At 40.9% G+C, this 20,412-nt stretch overlaps 1 protein-coding gene and 1 long non-coding RNA gene across 2 annotated transcripts in view; one reads left to right on the plus strand and one right to left on the minus strand.

Annotated features, from left to right (window-relative positions):
• gabbr1a (gamma-aminobutyric acid (GABA) B receptor, 1a) overlaps positions 1–20,412 on the minus strand; it is a 70,192-nt gene that overhangs the window by 48,907 nt on the left and 873 nt on the right. The window contains exons 2-7 of the mRNA XM_056381065.1: positions 17,324–17,410; positions 16,982–17,046; positions 15,273–15,411; positions 9,716–9,901; positions 8,008–8,025; positions 180–340 (exon numbers count right to left, since the gene is read on the minus strand). Of these exons, the coding sequence (XP_056237040.1) occupies positions 180–340; positions 8,008–8,025; positions 9,716–9,901; positions 15,273–15,411; positions 16,982–17,046; positions 17,324–17,402 (648 nt within the window). The 5' untranslated portion in view covers positions 17,403–17,410. The remainder of the gene's footprint in view (positions 1–179; positions 341–8,007; positions 8,026–9,715; positions 9,902–15,272; positions 15,412–16,981; positions 17,047–17,323; positions 17,411–20,412) is intronic.
• LOC130172378 (uncharacterized) overlaps positions 324–20,412 on the plus strand; it is a 23,147-nt gene continuing 3,058 nt past the window's right edge. Inside the window, exons 1-3 of the long non-coding RNA XR_008828259.1 lie at positions 324–463; positions 16,253–16,377; positions 16,997–17,087. This is a non-coding gene — a long non-coding RNA (uncharacterized LOC130172378). The remainder of the gene's footprint in view (positions 464–16,252; positions 16,378–16,996; positions 17,088–20,412) is intronic.

Below are 20,412 nucleotides of genomic sequence, written 5' to 3' on the forward strand. Positions count from 1 at the left end.
TTGATTTCAAGAGGAAACACCCTGATTAAACACAAGTGTGATGACAAATGACATCAGCACACAAAATGACAGTTACTCCTCATGATGGGTTGAGAGGCAGGTCGTTAGATCCCTCACACACTGACACCATACATCACTTAAGTGCGCACCTCCCCTCGCTCCCCTCCACATGCACTCACCATGCTGTCGTAGTGGATGAGCTCCAGCTCGTAGTCGGGCAGGATGTCGCTCCTGTTGTTCACCAGGTCCAGGGCCATCTGAGCGGAGGGCATACACGCCTGACCCCCGGGCCAGCCTCCGCTCATGGGGAACAGCGCTCCGATGTACAGCTTCTTCTTGCCTGCGGACGGCCGAGGCCAGAGGAGGAGAAGGACGATGAGAGATGCCCGGAGGAACATCGCATGGCCGCGGGTTGCGCGAATTACCCGCGGAGGGCTTCTGCTCCCTATCAGCATGGTTCAAGGTGAGCTGAACCGGAGTCCGTTGGCCCCGGTGCTGCAGCAGGCAAAGGTTATTTTATGTGCTACTAAAATTCAAGTGAACTCAACACGTGTCCGGCTCTTTTGGAGTTTGGAGTATTATGCCGAGCTTTGCAGATATTGTGTAAGCCAACTATTTACTTTTAATTGCAAGTCTTTAGCGAATCCAGTAAATAATTTAGCCAGCGTATAATTTAGCATAATGCGTGGTTAATTATACATGGCGTGCTGGATATACAAAGTCAAACACAGTTCAGTCAGTCTTCACTTTGCAGAGCTCATGTGAGGACGCGCTGCCGCTCACTCCGAGATGCTCATCAGTCAAGTTTCAAACGAACCTCAGTCCCGCAGTCCGACACGTTTCTATGCAATTCCACACAACTGTTGTGACTAAACTAACGCGTTGCTTTCTGCTCGCAATCAATCATCAATATTGGATATTGGACAGCGCGTCCCTCACTCACGACTTTTACGCAAAAACGACGCGCGAAATGGAGACTGGGGTCCGCGCAGGAAACGTCAACCGAGGGGGGGGGGAATTAGTGTGGATTGGGCGCTGCAGCTAAAAAAAAACACGAAAGAGTGGAGCGTGAACTGAGAGCTGAAGCAGCAGAAATAGCGGGCTACTTCTCCCTCCTTTAACGCAGCCGTATTCCAACAGATGAAACGATTTGCCGCGGAAAAAACAGGCGCGCCAGAGCTCTGCGACTGATCCACTGCAGCACCGGCTGGCTGAGTGTGTGTGAGAGAAAGAGAGAGAGAGAGAAAGAGAGGGAGAGAGAGGAGAGGAGAGAGAGTGAGTCAGGACAAGTCTGAAATGTATACTGGGAGAGAGACAGAGACACAGAGGAAGAGACGGAGAGAGAGAGAGGAGCCCTGGGCAAAATCTCCTCAAAGATTTTGTAATGAGTTACAAGCTGAGCTTAACTTAAACAGTACATCCATCCCACAACCTCATTAAGTCACATCTTCTTTGCATTTCACTGCTTCCTCCATCACTGCAGCTTGTGGCTTACACTGTTAGCTACTACATCCATAATCAATTTTTGATCAGTGCATGTGGCCTCAACCACCTTGCAGGTGTTGGTGCAGGGCTCAGCAATATGCTGAAAATGAATAGCACCACATCAGGACTTGGCAGCTGTATGCAATACAATATTTGATTAGTTTTCTATTAAGATTTGCCCAGAATTCATTTAGAGTTTTACAATTTTTTTTCAGCGATAACAGGATGTGATCACATATTGTCACAATTTAATTCCACTAAAAGTTGCTAAACAATAATGTTCCACCGTGGCTCGGCACACGTCTAACGATTAAAACTCAATTCTTTTTAAAGAATAAATGTTTCTAGGTTATAAGTAATGCTTCAATTTGAAATGACATTTTAATGCGGAGTTCAATGTAGGACTGCAAATGAAATTTTTATATAGTAATTACCAGCCCATTACTTTTTCTATTAATATATTAATTGTTTAGCCGTTTAAATGTAAGAAAATAATAAATTAAATCACCATAATTTCCAAAAGCCGAGGGGGTGTCTTCAAATTGCTTGTTTTGTTGGACCAACAGTCCAAAATTCAAGATATTCAGTTTACACATAAAACAAAGATAATCAGCAAATCCTCACAATTGGGGAGGTCAGGTAGGTAATGTTTTTACCTGATAATTAATATGAACAATTAGTCACTTATCAGAATAGTTGCCAGTTTATTAGATCAGATTAAATTATTTGCATTGCAGTCACTGCACAACGTAAGTGTATAGGGGTTGGTAGAGTAAGAAGCAATGCAACTGTGCACAAAATTAACCTTAAACCAATGTACAAAATGACAGTATGAGTGTATGCAACAATCATTTGTCATTAATATAACGTTAAATATCAAGCTTGTCAAGCTAGTGTGTAATATGAAAGGTATCTCAAGGGTAACATGAACATCTTTTTATGCTAAACTGAAAATCAGGGGATCACCAAAGTAAGCAGGATTCATCCTCTGGGAACCATGAATCTCTGTACAAAGTCTTATGGCAATCCATCCAATAGTTGTTCAGATACTTAAGTCTGGACCAAAGTGGTGGACCAAGTGACTGACAACAACATCATCACCGTCCCTAGAGCCGGCGCTATAACTGAAAACACTGATTCCGCTCTTAGGACCTGCACGATGGACTACAGTCATTTAAATACTATTGAAACAATTTTATGTAACATAAGGAATGTTCAAATTTAGCCTGAGTTTGACCTAAATGCCTCAATGCTGTTTGACCTGCAAATGCTACCACACGCACGAGCAATGTGTAACTGTGCTCTGTAACCACCTCTGCTAATTCATAGACCATTTCATGTCTACCTCCCTTAAAAGCCAAGTCTACAAACTGCCACTGAAGCCGCTTTGAGAAATCAGCAAGAATGTGTGGCAGGTGGTATCAATCACAGCTGATTTTATTTGCCATTATCTCTGTCTGAGGAGAGCACAGACAGTGATGGAGTTAGTGTGGACAAGAGAGACGCCGGACTCTCTGCACACCTGCTGTTTGAACCCTCCGTTCACAACACAGTCCCTATCTGTATCTATGACACACAAAGAGACACCATCACGCACACACCTTTTCACACACATAAACATGCGCATACATAAACACCTACACCCATATAATCAGGAACACTGGCCTTTTAATCCTTTGTAGTTAAAACTGAATGATCATACAGCTGGTTTTCATTTGTCATTTGTGTGTGTGTGTGTGTGTGTGTGTGTGTGTGTGTGTGTGTGTGTGTGTGTGTGGGCGGGGGTTCATATGCCATCGTCATTCGATATCACTCAGTCATTTGAGGAATGTTACAACTAAAGGATAACAACTTGTTATCTGAGGGAAAAGTGGAAACTCACTGAGGTGGCGACAGTACCTTTAGCCATTTTCATCGACTACACTTTTATTTCATGCTCATGTTTTTGCGGTTCCTGTGTAAGCGCTTTAATTGCAATGTAATGTTAGTGTTAAAAGTTCCCTTTTGAAAATTACTTATTGCAGCAATTGAGAAGGAGACCATTATTTCTCCAGTCTAAATTAAAAACCCTCTGTAGTTAGGCGATGGAATATGACTATTATATAACCCTGGTTCATTACCCAAAACTCATTATCTGGATATCTCCATGTAGCAGAGAGCTATTCAGATCTAGCTGCTAACAAGCCCTCGCAGGCTGAGGTGAGTGTACTGATCATCTGCTGGTATTTGCCTTCTACTTCCTCCTCCTCTTCGCCACCCTGTGACCCATCCAAAGCAGTATCAATTATTCAGCCGTGAACTTTACAGTATATGCTGTTGTGCTCCATAAGCCTGCAGCCAACACAGGCAAGACACACCAGCATCGGGCAGTGCAGTGTTAACAACCCCCATGGTAGCCAATGCCACATTCAGAGAAGACATTAGCTGTTGCACAGCCTGGAAAAGATGCAACGGAGACATGAGTGTCGTAACATGTTGCTGAGCCTCTTTAATGAGGACTGGGTTCTGTATATTTGTGTGTGTCTGCAGTTTGCACACCGGGCATCCTTCACGATAATGGCCTGTTTTCCTTCCGGCAGATGCAATAGTTGGGAAAACACTGTTTTGAATGTTCCTTTTTAACACAATTGCCAGATTACACTGTCCTCCACCTGCAGTGTGCATTGTAGCAAGGGAGCAATCCAAATCATTGTAAAAAAGCTTTGACAAAATATATTGTGAAAATCAATCAGGCTGTTGCAAATCCCAAGATGCTGATGTTTTGTAGACGTAAGGTTTTTCCACAACGCTGACGGTACAAGTCATGTGCCGTTTCTTTGTGTAGTAATCAGACTCTGGTATTTAAAAATCCATCCTCTAGGATGCTTAAGTTTGCTTGTTGCTGAAAACTCCAGCCGCATTTATACCTTTTCAGGGTCAGTGTTTTTTAGTGGAATGACGATTTACTAGTAGGAGCAAAAATGTTGGCCAGTATGGCAGAAAATAAGGGCTGTAAAAGCACTAACTTAGATACAGTATTATCATTACATAATTTGTCCTGCAGCAGCACACTACTCACTACCACGTTTCCAATACTCTGCAGCATCTCAGTTATTAGAATAATACATCCTGCCTGGGTATCAGGGTGGAGGGAAGTCTGTTAAGAGTAATACGTTCATTGTTCAAATACCCTGCCACGAGAGCATAACTTTGGAGCAACATCGTGTATTTTTATGAATGCAACTTTGAAAAAAGGAATGTCTTCTGCTAAATCACTATCATCTATCAGTATTCATCAGCTTTAAAAAATCCATTACTGCCACATGCAAGGCTCAAATTCACATTTCCACCAGGTGAGGAGAGTGAATACAGCACAGGACACACAAGGTAAATCATTTTTCTTTTTAAATCTCAGCTCAACCTTTTGGGGCAAGACTCTGACAGAACCTACTTTCTGTATGAAGTTATACTTGTGAACAGTGTGTCTGGTTGCATGTTTTGACATCCAGTGATACTGTACAGATGCACACACATGCCAAGCTAAAACCCCAGTGATACAACCAGTCTTCTTGAAGGATAAAGGTGGCAACACACAGTATATCTTTTCTTATTTTCAACAAATCCCTTGAGTCCACAAGTCCAAAACCAACAATGGACTGATCCCACATCAAAGTAAACAGCTTATTCCTCTATGCCACAGAGGAACCATTGTTGTCAAAAAACTATTAAAAACACATCAGTGAGCCTTCATGCGCCTTGATTACAAGGAACACGGGCATTGTGGTTTATTTTGAGTCAATCCCACATCCACTGTCCTGCTGCCGTAAACACTCCCTTGTGCACCAAATGCGTATTAATTCATCACTGAAAATAGTCCCCGTCAAATACAGTTTTTATTCTTGTTTGAAAAACTTTTTCAAATAACCTCCCATTTTTATCAAATTACTTCATCAAAAAACATCTACATTTATTAGGCCTACGGCTGAAACAAATGATAAAGTAATCACTGATTAATCAGCTGATTATTTATTCAAATAATAAAAAAAACTGTCAAGCAATGCCCATCGCAACTTTGCAGAGCTGAACATGATGTCTTCAAATGTCTTTGTTTTGTTCTTCTAAAAGTCCAAAAATCCCAAAATATTTTTTTTGCAATTATATATGACAAAGAAAACCAGGAAATCCTCTAATTAAAGAGCCTGGAATTAGAGAATATTTGGCATTTTTCACTATATTTGCTTATAAAAATGACTGGAACAATTAATCAATTATGAAAATAGTTTCTGATTATATTTCCAAGAATCATTGATGGATTCATTCTTTCAGCTTTAGTGAGGCAATCATCAGGGGGCGCGCACACACACACACACACACACACACACACACACACACACACACACACACACACACACACACACACACACACACACATCCACAAAAGGTGATGGGTAACAATTATCTGCACAAAAGGACAAAAACATGCTTTAATGCTTGTTAGTAACACATCTAGAATGGCTGCAGAGTTTGGATAGAAGCTGTTTGTCCTGGCTGATTGCTAATTTGCTTGAACTCACTGTGTACCTATGGTTTTATTTTACTGTACGTGAATGCAATTGTGCTGCATATATGCGCACACACACACACACACACACACACACACACACACACACACACACACACACACACACACACACACACACACACACACAGGGTAGAGCAGCAGACACAGACAGGAGCATGGTATTAACCTTTCTCCCGCTGAGGAGGCAGTAAGTGGGTGGTGATGGCACATGGAGTGGAGAGCGAGAGGGAGCGGAGCCAGAAGGAGGTCAGTATTGAGACAGTAGATGGAAATTTCTATTTGTGGAAACAGTGTTCTCTGCTGCTTTGTTAATTATGTGTTTGTCAAGTCTGTCCGTGACATTTGGAAAGTTTTTTATCAGCAACTCATGGGATTACTTACATAAAACTATATATATCTAGCTCTGCGTTGCATGCCGTGTGTGCACAGGCAAGTGTTAATATGTGTATGGACAGTATCTGTGACCAGGAGTGTTGTGCTTATGAAAGGCTAGCACAGGTTTATTCCTAATTCATTAGGAGTTACGGTGCACTGTTGTGAGCCTTCCAAGGATTGTAGCTAGTGTATGATTCAATATCTGGCCAATTCCTAATGTGGTGACATAACTGTGCAAGAGGGTGAGCCATCCTGCAACAAATGTATTCATCATCATTGCCAGGGATCAGATAAAATGGCTGTACTAGTAGATGTTTTGACCCTTTATTTTCCCAGGGAAGGTTGACTAAGCACATTAGTTCATTTTCAGAAATGACCTGCTGCAAACTCATATACTCTTACTCTCACAGCAACAGGAATGCACGGCTCTCATAGCACTGCATGTAGGACTGGGGAAAGTGAACAGAATATTTCACACTTGATTATATTTATACCTGCATGGTGACAAACCCACAGCTAGTCTCATGCTCTCCTTTTTCAAAATCCCTCTTAGTGTTCGAGGGCAGGAGCATAGCAAAAACGATTAGCGGCAAACTAATAGGAATACACAATTTTCATTAAAACTTTGGAATTAAAATTAACTAAAGACATGAGGGGGTTAGTTTGGATGAGCTGAATAGAAAATGCTACCTCAGTAATGATGCTAACGAGCAAATTAAATTGTCTTAATCTCTTCTCTCAATGCTTTGATTCATAAAAAGAAGGTTTTACTTGATACTCAGGGGTAGAAAGATAATGTTCCTCATGTAATGTCTGGTGAGGAACTGGGGGAAATGCTGTCAGCCTATGTATGTTTTTGAATATTGATGTGCTTGACACAAAAACTAATTTCTTAAACTGAGTTTACAGCTTGAAATCAAATTTAGTTTCTCAAAGCAGAGAAACCAATAAGTGGACAGGTTGTTTATGGAGGAAGTTTCCTTTTCACCCAAGAGGTCAGATTTTCCCAGTTGCTGTGGGGATTTTTCAGATACAGTGGAACCACTCGTCAGTGCTTTAGGCTATGGCTGCCCCAAATGGAGACACGCCCCAGGTTGGCCACTTTCTCAAAGATCACTGCTGCCCTCCGGTGGTGATAATACATAATGCAGCACAGCATTGCACAGCCTTATGTGCAGCAGCATTTAACTGAAAGATATGAGTGTGCACAGTTACATCCAGGTACACTACAACTGGCTTCAGGAACAGACGGTTTTATTGGGATCAGAGAAGGTTAAAAGACAGTTTGTTATGTGACTGAAGATGAAGTCCATCTGTATTAAACATTTATCTAAGGGCTGCACTCATGAGTCAAATGTCCCTCATGTCTGATAATTATTATTTCCAAAAAGAAAAAACCTTAAAAAGGAAGGGAACTTGTGGCAGATGTAATTTGTTGAGCCTGGGTAAGACACCATGTGGTCTGGGCTCTTGTATGTCCATGACACAATAAATAACAAAATTAACTAATTATTGGTGCACAGTAGGATTTGGATACTGTATCTTATGTAGCAAGAACATGACAATAAGAATGAAAAAAGCCCTACCTGTGTAGTTTCTGTCATCTTTGGCAGGGAAACAGAAAAAGAGGGGAAAAAAACAGATGATTAAAAATACAATTCAGAAGGAAAAGGGTATGGATTATTCTACTCCAGCACTATAATACAGCTTTAATGACAAATCAAGTCCCATTTTTTAATTATTCACCTTTATGATGTACTGTAGGCTAAGATTTGGTGCAGTAAAGCTGAAATTTCAAATGATTCTCCTCCACTAGATGGCAGTGACACATCATTGTAGTTTTCCTGGTGTATGCCAAGCAGTGAGGCCTGGCAGGAGGAGGCTGTGTTATATTATGTAATCTTATGATATTTTTAAAGGAATACCATAAGAATAGACACAGACACTTTAAATCTGATAGTTATATGGTGTAGATACCATACACAATCTTATAGTAATACCTTGAGAGATTTAAACAGTTAAGTAAAAAAAAGCATTTATAAAACATCTATTTTTTAGGGATTATAAAATAAATAGCCTGCTTTCAATTACCCAGTCCAATTTGTGCTGATAATTCCATCTTTCATCCCTTTTAATACCACTATTCCCATAGCAACTTTACTAGTTGCCATGCCAACTTCTCTGATAACCAGTTGGCAATGTCATTTCTTTTAGTTCTTTGTTTCATCTGTGTTTTTTCCTAAATCCTCATTTGTTTGCACTAATTTGGATAAAACTTCTCAGACACCAGACGTGCCAACTGTTGTAGCTGAAATCTCTTGGGTGTCAGTGACATCCCAAATATCCACTCACACTCCCTTTTTACATTCAGTGACTACTTATCCTGTGTATATGTTAATGTAGGGGACATCAGATTTTCACTTGTATGCATCACTCATTTTACCTGCCTGTGCCAGCAATACAGAGTGGCCTCTGTGGAATACACTCTTGATTGGCTGTATCATTTATTGCCTAGCAACCGTGCTCAACCACTGGGAGAACAGGTGTTTGTAATTATGTGTCATCTTTAAAGCCTTATGTTCCCATTTATGTAAGGCAGACTGTGAGACCTATAAGTGAGCCATGTCTATGTGATGAAATGGCACTGAATATGTTATATGTCATTTGATTACAATGTGCATTTCTGCCAAGAAAGAGTTCAGCTAAGCATTTAAACAAATTCACTGCGACTACGACAGTTATTTTCATTATCCATTTATCTACTGATTCTTTTCTTAACATTGCTTTTGACTATAAAATCTCACAAAATAGTAAAAAAAAAAAATGTTCATCATAATTTAAAAGGGGCCAAGGGGGTGTCATTAAATTAGTTGTTATATCCAATTATCCAAAGATATTTATTTTAGTGTCATATATGACAAAAAAAAAGTCTAATCCACATGTTGGAAGCTGGAACCAGAGTTGTGATTGGCAATTTGCAACTGAAACAATTGATCACTTATCAAAGTAGTTGCAGATTAATTGTAAATCAGTTCATCTATTAATGAACTAATCGTTTCAGCTCTAAAAATGACAGAAGCGTGAATCTTAAAAGTTAACACTTCACTTTAAGTTCCCCTCTTTAGTATTTATTAGCAGTATATAAACATTTAATAAAAGATTTTTCAGACACACCACAAAGTAGTTATAAGCAGTAAATGGAATCGCACCATACAACATCATGTTCAGAATTTGACTGTAATTTGCATCTTAATGTAAAATCTCATTTAGTCACATCATGGCTGAGAGACTCACAGAGGCAGGTGGGTTTAGGTGCATCCCACTTGCCCAGCTTAGTGCAATGGCTGATGTTTCTGCCCTCCAGGATGAAGCCAGCGTGGCAGCTGTAATGGAGCACTGTCCCTTCCACTGGCGGTCCGGGAGGCTTCACTGTCACCCGGCCGTTCTCCAGAGACGTCCACACTCTCGGGCACAGCAGCACTGGAAAGGAAGAGGAGCACAAGAGACAGAGAAAGTTATAGAAATAGAAATATATAACTAGAATGGCAGGTAGTAGACTGTATAGCTCTGCCAAGGCCAAGAAATCCTACACGTTTGTGAGATCCAGGTTAATATGTGGATCTGCACTTGTAACTCGGTCTGCACCAAAAAAGAATCGGTTCTTTCCTGGCCCATGCCCCCCTCCCTCCACCAAGTTTGGTGCAAATCAGTTGAGTACAGACAAACATACAAACATACATGGTGGAAGGTAATAACTTGTGGAATGGAGCTGTAGCAAACAAACTTAAAAGAGGGATATTGGTGTTTTGGCAACTAGTTACTAACTTTATCTGTCGGCCATTTGGTGCTGGACAGGTGGTGTGCAGTAGGTTTTTTAACTAAGTTGATGAGAGCAGTGAGTGAATCAGCACAGTAAAGTTACAGGCTGTAAAACCAAAATAATGACCTGAAAGACACTTCAAACATATATAGAGCTGAGGAGACCTGCAAAATCAGGTGATAATTTTATGAGATAGTCCCTATGAGTGATCCCTTTAATTTATACATTGTCATTTGAGCAATAGTTAAACACATTTATATACATTTGTGCAGCTTTAATCAGAATGAAAAATCTCAATGGCCGACTGAAAAGTGGCAAACTTTAAACATGCTAAATTTTAAAACCTAAGCGTAACTTATGTGGTTCAGACCTTGTGAAAACCATACACAAGGTCTGAACCACTGAGAGTGGCACAATGCACTAAAAAGCTCGCCTCTATTCATTTTCTATGCAACACAAGTGAAGCGCTATGTAAGGCATTGTGGGATTCCAGGCAACACACGACTTGAGTAGCGATGCCAAAAAAATGAGGGGCTAAAAGTGAAGGCAAATGAGAGGTGAAATTTGTCTAACAGCTGCACAGTATTTTGCAGAAAAACAACATAAAAATGCAATGTGGGAACAAGAAGTTCAGTGTTTATCCTCTGGAAGAGATCATTTTACTTTCTGGAGTCCCTCTTAACTACATCCTCCGCCTCCAGGATTACAGATAGACACAAAATGAACAGCTACTTGGTAAAGTAACAGGATGGGAGAAAGTGCAGGTTCCTTATTTACACAAAGTTCAAAGTTAAGGTGACCAGGTTTCTAAAATGAAAAGCAGAGGCCATTTCAAGATCCGCATTCAATATATCATTAAAATATTAAATGTTTATATCTATAAAATAAAAAGATGGACAGTTCTGGTTTCATGTATTTTGACCATGGTAACTGATGTACTGTAATAAAATAAGATTAAGGCCAACTGATCCAATCGGGTCACTCTTTGGACCCTTAACAGTTATAGATTGACTTAACTAAAGAGATTTAACTTTTTCTTCTCCTCCAGTCTTTCTCGTCGTCTTTTCTTCACTTGTGTTACTTATCTTCCCTCCTTTCCTTCTCTTTACCTTTCTACTTAATTCTTCACTATTTTACTACACTTTCACTCCTTCATTTTTCCGTCTCACCCTCTTCTCTTTCCTGTCTAGTCTTTAATAATAATAGTACACAATTAGATAAAATACCTTGGTTTAGAGATTCCCATTGCTTGCCTCGTTTTTGCGTTTTAATGTTTAGAATAATAAATTGGCAGGTTCTGTAATCACTTGTTTAGCTTTCCTCCTCTATCTCCTTCCCTGTTCTCCCTAACCAGTCTTCCTCCCCTCCTTCCTCTCCACTCTCCACAGGGATTAAAGAAAAAAGACATTTCTTTCTTTTTTTTTTCTTTTTGAGGCCAGCTATATTCTCCATTTACAATTTCTAAAACAATTTACAAATGTGGCCCCAATTAGCCATCAAAATGATGCACTATATTTGTAAATATGGTAGCCTACATTCAAATCAGCTACCTATCACCAGGTAGTACGATTCCTAAGTCCCTGATTCCAACTCTGGGTGACCTCCTGGCTTGAACAGACGTTTGTCTTGATGCTGTGGATTCACTTGGCACTTGGTAGTTTCTGGTCAAGTTTTGCACATAGACTGTAAATAAAGATGCACGTAGCCTCCGTGACGTCACCCGAAGGTTTGTGACGAGCGGTTTTGAGTTTACCGCCTGGTTTTACACCGCAGTTTTCTCTAAATCCAGGCAAGCAACTGGTGTAGTAGTAGAAAAAAGTGATATGAAGCTGCCGTAGCAAGCAGCCAGCCCCCTCTGATGTCCAAAACAAACATAAGAAACAGGCCACCAAAAATGGGTACGTCTCGTCCCATTTACACAACGTTAGCTAATGAGCATTTGACTTGCTAGCTTGCGAGCGCTGATGTCCAGCGATTTTGCTCGATGGTGTATCTGAGTTTGGGGGACATGTGCATCAAATGACTGCCCCTTGACCTGCATGTCAGAGAATGAAAGCTGTAATACTCATATCGCCTCAATCGACTATCGACTCAAAGGCAATCGTTTGTTTGCAGCTAACTGAAATGTAATGATATTAGCTTAGCCTCTAGTTAGCCAACAAGCTAGGCTAGCACAGTTTCCCTGGAAACACGACAAGTCATGTGAAGTTGAGAAATGACTAAGGCAAGTCTACAGCCATGCTAGCAAGAAACTGCAGGAACATACTATTAGACTCTGTTTCAGTTAAATGTTAACACAGCTTGCGAAAATACGCTCAATGACAACGCTTGGATGTTTAGCAGATCATATTTTTACCTTGTACACCATCTTCGTGTAGTGTTGGCGCGCTAACAGTTGCCAATGGAAACACGAGCTGAGGCTCATGGGAATGTATTTACTTCATTACGGTTCTCAAGTTAGATGAAAGATTAGCATTGTTAGCAAAACATTAACTAAATAAAGCTTCAGTGACAAGGGCAATAGTTTAAATGTTTAGATTTAATTTTTCTACAGTCCACAAATAAATGGTTGATGTTGCCTAAAATATTTCTCCAACATAAATATAACATATATATAAAATATAAATGAGCTGCAAATTAAAAATGTTTTACCTTAGCCAATGACTGATGCTGAAGTTTAAATTAATTTATCCTGTGAGATTATTAATGGCTCTTGAGCAGCTTTAACTCAGAAATGTTTCAGGGTATTGGATATACCTAGTGGAAACATCTGAAAATTTCCCTGCACATAACCCAAATACAGTACAGACCCAGTGTAATACAAATTTAAAGAAGGAAAGTCTGAAAATGTAACCTTAACTGACCAAGAAACCATTTTGTGTTAATCACCTGTAAGAAATAAATTAGGCATAAGCTTTGCCTTCTTGGTTTGATTTCCTGACAAAATGCCCAAGTTCTTCAATATAATTCTGTTTAGCTGCCGAGTTTGTTGAATCTTCCTTCCAGCATGTGAGCACATAATAAAACTCCAATCTGCACATTGCAGCTTGCACTCTTACATAAGCCAGAGAAAACAAAAATCCTGCTTTAGAGAATGCACTCTTGGGAAAAATAAATTCTACTAATGTTAAATGGGAACTGAAAGAACAAAAACAGAGATATACCAGGGATTTGATTGGATCGGTGGCCTTATTCTCAGTATTTGCAGAGGCACTGTAGACGTGATCTGAGTAGAAATTACATTCAGGCTTCACTGTTGAATAAGAGAATTTGGGTTTGCAAGCAAAGTTTGCAGAAGAAATACACAGTTAAACCACGTAGAAGCAACAAAACAACATAAATACTATTTAACAGAACAACATTACAAAAGGACACAACATCCAGCATGTGGAATCTAAGCGAGCTTTCTCCTTTATTCTTTCCCGAAATCTAAATGTACGATCTCCGATGCTATACCCAGCAAGCATCTGCCCAAACTATTCTCCATGGGGGTAACAGATAAGTTTACATCTACATATTTATATCGCCCCTCATCAGATGCAGATATCTCCGAGTATACAGACAGATCGACCAACGACCAACAGGGCACAGCAAAATAACAAATCTATTCATAGATCAGAATTCCACAAAACCATGTTTACAAGCTCTGGTTGGTGACAGTATTATCTGTACAACAAGAGAAGGATTTCACTGAAATTATTTGTGAACATTCAACCAAAATATCACAAAATAATGGCAGCTCAAAGGTCCACTTCCTAGCTTTTTGAAGCTCAGGGTCTTCATCAGCCAATGGCTCACATGAAAACAAGAGGCTCTATATATGGGGGAGATCATAACCCTCATCTCTGTTCAAGAATGGCCTCTGCTCTCAAACAGTTATATTACAGACAGGCCTTTTTTTCTTGTTTCTTCTTTTCCCCATTTAATGTAAACTCTTCCTTAGTGTTTACCTGTTGTCTCCATATATTGTCACACATACCTCTCTCAAGGTCAAGAATTAACTTGCATGCTCCTATTCAACCAAAAGTTTTTACTGGAGGTCATTGGTCAGTAATGTTCCTTTACATTTCTGCTCCCATTCAAATACAACAGTAATTATTATTTAAAGTCGCTATAATAGAATTTTTTTTATTATCTATCAAATGACAGTGTGAAAACATCAGGACAATGTGAAAGCAGTCACTCATAGTGATGAACTTACAGACAATTATCACCCAAAATCTGCAGCTCCCATCAGTTTTAAAGATCTTTGTGTTTCATCTCACTGCTTAGATGTCGTGGTGCAACTTCTCTGTTCACTCTCACCAGTCTCAAAGCATCATTTTCAGACAGCTGCTCAGCACCAAACAGCGAACCGACACAGTGAGTGACTGGCTGGTGAACATAGTGGAGCATTTAGCAGCTAAAGAGCCAGATATTTCCCTCGGGAGTTGGTGAAGACCAGAAACAGAGTTAAAAGAGCGATTATTTCACCCTGTGGAAGGATGTTCAAGAATGAATGGTAATTAAAGCAAGTTCACCACCTCAACTTAAAAGGTGATGATATGTCAGTGTTGTTTTCACAGCTTGTTTCTGCTGATCTCAACTGGCCAGAAAAATCAGTTAGTGTTGGTTTTAAATTGATGGGAAGTCCTGTAGGAAACCAGGACAATAAAAAAGCTGCTTTCATTTCATGTGAGCTCCACTTAAGATTGCATCACTTTACTTTAATGTGGATTTTCATAATAGCACTGTAGAGAATAAAAATAACTAAAATCCCAATCCTTAGAAAAAAGTGAGAGTGAAGGTTTCAGAGTATTTCACAGTTTCCTCTGTGTAGTCTAAACAGGGAAGGTGGTAACATGCTGTCAAAACAACTTAGATTCTGTTTTATTGTAATTGTGGCTTTAATTTGATGTTGTTCCACCAGATAAGACATGTAAGAACTGATTATGATGCCGTCTGGAAAAATGAAACTTGTGACGAGATAAAAGAAGAAAGGACGTCAGGATAAAAAAAAAAGGGATGAGAATTAGAGCAAAAAGGACTTACAACATCTGCTGTGCTGCGTTATGTCCGTCCATGTGCCGTTGGGTAAGCACTTCCTGACTTTTGGCCCCACGATCACCCGGTTTCCTCTGCAGATGTACTCGATCTCGTAATCCACAGGAAGGATCTGCACACTGCGGATCTGTAAGAGAAACGGGGGCGAAGAGGGATTGGGAGGAGGAGAGACAGTAATTAAAGAGTGATCGATGCTCTTTCATACCTGTTTTTCTAATTCAGTCAGAGACCCTCTCCGTTCTCTCTCAGCACAGTTGAGTCTGGTGCCATATGCCAGTGAGAATGAGGCTTCACTAGGAAAAACATTTCATGGCAATATTGTGTGAATTGATGGGCTGTCACACACTGAATTACACCTTCTCTCTGGTTGGGAGAGGGGAAATAAACTGGATTGCCCAGGCTTTATGTTACATTTGAATGGCTCAGTTGTAGAGGTTTTGGTACTTTCTATGTTTTGAAACCATCAAGAAAAGCCAGTTTTGATTCAAGCTGGAGCCTTTAAGCAGCTCGTAGGTCTCTCCATCTTGTTAAAGCCAGACCAGTACCGGCTTCACAGTAGGATTGGGTAAGTGCGGCCTTGGACTTATCAGCTGGAACGGGTCGTATGAATTGACAGAACTGACTGAACCGGTGAAGACAGTGAAGGAGCCGGTAAAAAGCCGGGGGGGGCTGTGACTTCATTCTCTGCTCAGGACGCCATTACTCCACCATATCTTTACATAGAAAATTGCTGTTTACAGCTATATTATTGTTGAAATCTCGTTTACAGAACCTTTAAAAGAAGAATGGATGGGTGAATCAATGCAGCGATATGGGTCAAGCTCTGAAACCTCTGGATTCTACATTTCCCATACTGCAACTTGACAGTGTCTCTTCATTAGACCATGCATGTTTACGTTGTAATGTGTCTCTGTTTAAGAAAGTTGATCATGTGTTGTTTTGTTTGACATATTTGCTTTACTGAACAGTTCACAGCTGAAAGAGACATGGAAAGATCAGAGGGAGAGCTGGACGTTAAAGGTCAAAGGTCGCAGCTGATCCAGGGTCACGGCTTCGGTGAGCAAATTTGCCATCAGAACCAGCAGACTGCTCGGTAGGCACTGGTTGTATATAACATATTCCTTTAACTGAGGCAATAAATCAATATTTTGTGAAATGTGCTTAGCTGCTTTCTTGCTGAGAATTAGGAGTTAGGAGAGTTTAGAAGTTTGATATACACATACATTATATAACATGTTGATTAGGGAGCTTTAAAGGTAATGGTTGGCAGATTTTCTTAATTAGCCAGGCTAGCTGTTTCCCCCTGTTTCCAACTTTTACATTAAGATAAGCTAAGCTAAACCAAGCTAAGCTAGGCTACACTGAGCTAATTGGCTGCTGGCTGTACACATGCGAGACTGGTATCAAGCTTCTCATCAAACTGTCCACAAGAACACTAATAAACATATTTCCCAAAACGTCAAACTAGTTCTTTAAGTTCTATATGCACTAATGCGACCTGTTTTTGACTGAGGCTTGACTGACATGTTTTGTAACTCCCATTCAGTTAGGAGTTGATACGGTATACAGATACAGTGTTAGCTGCCTAATATTTCCAGTTCTGTGTTATTTATTCTGAAAATCTTCGAGCCAACTGTGGTTTAATATGTTTGATTTGACATGTGAGCTACTGTAATTTGCACTAACAGTGTTTGTACCTGCTCTTGGGTCAGGCCTCTGTAGCGGATCCCCCCGTCCCTGGGAGGCCGGATGATGGCACAGCCTGAAAAAAGGAAGAAGAGGAAGAAGAATGAAGGAAGATAGGTGACAAGAGCAGAGAATGAAAACTCTGTGTCCAGATAATGTATCTATATTACAGCAATATGATATATTGTCAGTTTAACTGACACTCACTGCACAATTTACAGTGCTTTATTCAGGCCACTTAACAATCTCTGCGGAGTTACTTCTGTCCATTAATGCATATTGTAAACAGACACACGCAGCAAACACACAGACTGAATCCTGCATATACCCAGTCACAAGCACACACAAATTACCTCCAGCTGATGAATTATGTATGGGCACAACAAGAGACGGAAGAGAATAGAGAATAATCAGAAACAATAGCCGTGCCATCTCTGGATCTGGAAGAGAAGGAAGAGAAGGAGAGAGGTTTTAACAGAAAGTAGGAAAATGTGAGAGGGAAATTGGGGGTTTTGGAAAAAGGCAGAAGCAGAAACAAGGCAAAAAGAAAAGGGTTGCTGAGAAAATATTCTTACACTATTAATGTTACACCCCCATCCTCAGATACAGTCTTTTTCAGTTCCCTGCTGTCCTTCTAAAAAGGAATGCAGCAACTTTTTGGCAAAATTAGCTCCCTTTTCAACCTGCCTGCCAATGCACCGAGAGGATGAGTTTGTATTTACAGCGCGGACAGGTCAGGCTCACTTGATCGCCAGCTTTGCTTCATTTCAAAGGCTATACAGGGTTTCAGCTCAGGCTTTGAGGCCTGATGGTGATGTTGTTGAAAAGTGGCTGCCCATAGAAACATTTCACACGAAGGCAGAGTCAATAGACTTCAGAGTTTCCTTCATATCAGGGTGGAAAACAGCTTGTAGACCGTCGACACAAAAGCATTCGATTGCAAGGCAGAAAGGTGCTTTCAGGTGTGTTGACAGCTTTTTAAGGCACAATGACTCATCCCTCCCCACTGGCAATGAAACTCTGTAAACTTGGCAGATTCACAACAGATAGTTAAAACAAAATAAATATCAAAACGGAGTATATATTGATTATAAATATAGTCCTTTTCTTTCCATGCATTCTTCCTCCTTGTTGACACCCGGTGCCTACTTGAGCTGCAACGATTTGCTGATTAATCAATAAGTCAAACAACAGAAAAATTCATCTGCAACTGTTTTGACAGTCACATAGTGGCAAACTTTCTGTGGTTCGACCGTCACAAATGTAAGAATTTGATGCTTCGTCATATGTGACAGAAGCTGAATATCTTTGGGTTTTGGACTGTTGGTTGGACAAAATAAGACATCTGTAGATGTGACTTTATTTTTTTACACTGTATAGAGCACACAATTATTACAAATCATCAGCAGATTAACCGGTAATGAAAATAATCATTAGTTGCAGCATTAGTGCCTACATTACCAACAAAGGCAACTCGACTGCGGACAGTTCGTGCAGAGTTTTGGGTGTGTTATGCTAGTAGCATCTGATTTAGTTTCAAGCAGAGATGGGGAGCTGGCTACAGAGGTCTGATCCCCAGACTTCACACAACTCCCTCTGGAGCCACATAAGGCAACTTTTTCCTCACATGTGCAGTAGTCCTCCAGCTATAAACAGACTTTGATCTGTGAAATTGCAGGAGTCCCTCTTTAAATGAAGAGTGAATTTACAATTAAATATGTCATACCAACAAATAGCAAAGAGAAAATCATGTCCCAATGTTATGGCAAACATGACCTTAACCCGACTGAATGTGTACAGCAACACTGCCAGAATGTGCAGATTTGAGTACAGGATGAGTGTGTTATGCTAAGCAGCAAAAAGTCAAAAGGCCCTTGAGTCCCGTGAGCCACAGTGCCTCAAGTGCTGGCAGGCAGGGAAACACACACACACACACACACACACACACACGCACACACACACACACGCACACACACGTACAACTGACTTATCAATGATAAACACATTATATATAGCTGCTCATTTGCAGTTTTGGAATAATAAATGTTGCTTTATGAGGTTGTCACACATGCATAAACATAAACAAGGCAATAAGGGGTGTGTGTGTGTGTGTGTGTGTGTGTGTGTGTGTGCGTGCATGTGTGTGCGTGTGTATGGGAGGGGATAACAAAGCAAAGCACCACAGTGAGGGAGACAGATGGCAGCGAGGCTTGCTTGTGGAAGACAGACAAACTCTGCTGGATACTTCATTAGCATTATCCAGTGTATTTTTAGAGTTCACTGACAATATGCATGCAGGAGGTAGACACCACCAGAGAGTGTGTATTAGGTGTGTGATGGTGTTGGTGGTGGTGGTGGTGGTGTGTTGGAGTGTGTGTTGGCAGCGTACAGTGTGTGCTTTTGTCCTGTGTGGGAAGGAGGGAGGGGAGGCAGTAGAGAGAGAGAAAAAGGGGGGAGAAAGAAGGACAGCCCAGAGTCATTAATATCAGCGATCACACACTGAGCCGGATAAAAGCAAACTACAGTATGTGAGTGAGAGTAGCACGTATGAGGCAGCCTAACCAGCACAAAGCCGGATAACTCTGTCAGCTGTGGCTGCAGTGGCACCGAGCAGACAGAGGGGAGAGGGCCCGTCCACTGGCCTTAAGCTCTTCAGCGCCTTCCCCGCTCCAAAACACCTTTGCACCAGTCCATCCACACTCACTTCCACCTCTAATGTCACTGTTGCACACACACACACAGACATACACACACACATAAACACATAAACACATAAACACACACACTGCCTACTTCCTTGTGTGTTTATAATGCCGGAAGCTGCAATGGAAGGGGCTGATCCGGTCCATTTCAGCACCACAGACAGCTCACACCTCATATCGACGAGCACGTAGTGGCCATTCCGTCCACACGGGACACGCGCACACACACTCAGATGCTGCATTTTGTGCACGGCTGAGCATGAACTGCTGAGACGTGAGGGTCAAAGTAACGGTGCCACCAACCGTATGCTGTCGGTAGTTACTTGTCGTTCTGTTGACAAGGGAATCCGTGATGGCCTGGAGAGGAAGGCCGACCATCATCATCGAGCCCGGACAGCCCCCATATGAACACATCTAAAACTAGCGTCTAGGAGAGCGTGCCATCTGCTTAAACCGGCTTCATGTTGTTTAAAAAGCGTAAAGCCCCATCACCACCACGCTGTTATCCTCTCCTTCTAAAGCATAAGAAGGGAAATGCAGGCAGGATGGTGATGGTTTCTTACGGGAGGGAACTCAAAACAAATCTGGCCTGTGCCCATCGAAAATGTATGGCCTTTGCATACAAAATGAAGAGCGAATTTGGCATCTCTCTAGATGATCTACCGAGGAAACTGAGCATTTTCTGAATAAATGTAGTCTATAATTGCGACCTACAGTAATAGTAGCATCTAGCCGCCTGA

This window comes from Seriola aureovittata, chromosome 7, assembly GCF_021018895.1.
Source record: "Seriola aureovittata isolate HTS-2021-v1 ecotype China chromosome 7, ASM2101889v1, whole genome shotgun sequence".
NCBI lineage: Eukaryota > Metazoa > Chordata > Actinopteri > Carangiformes > Carangidae > Seriola > Seriola aureovittata.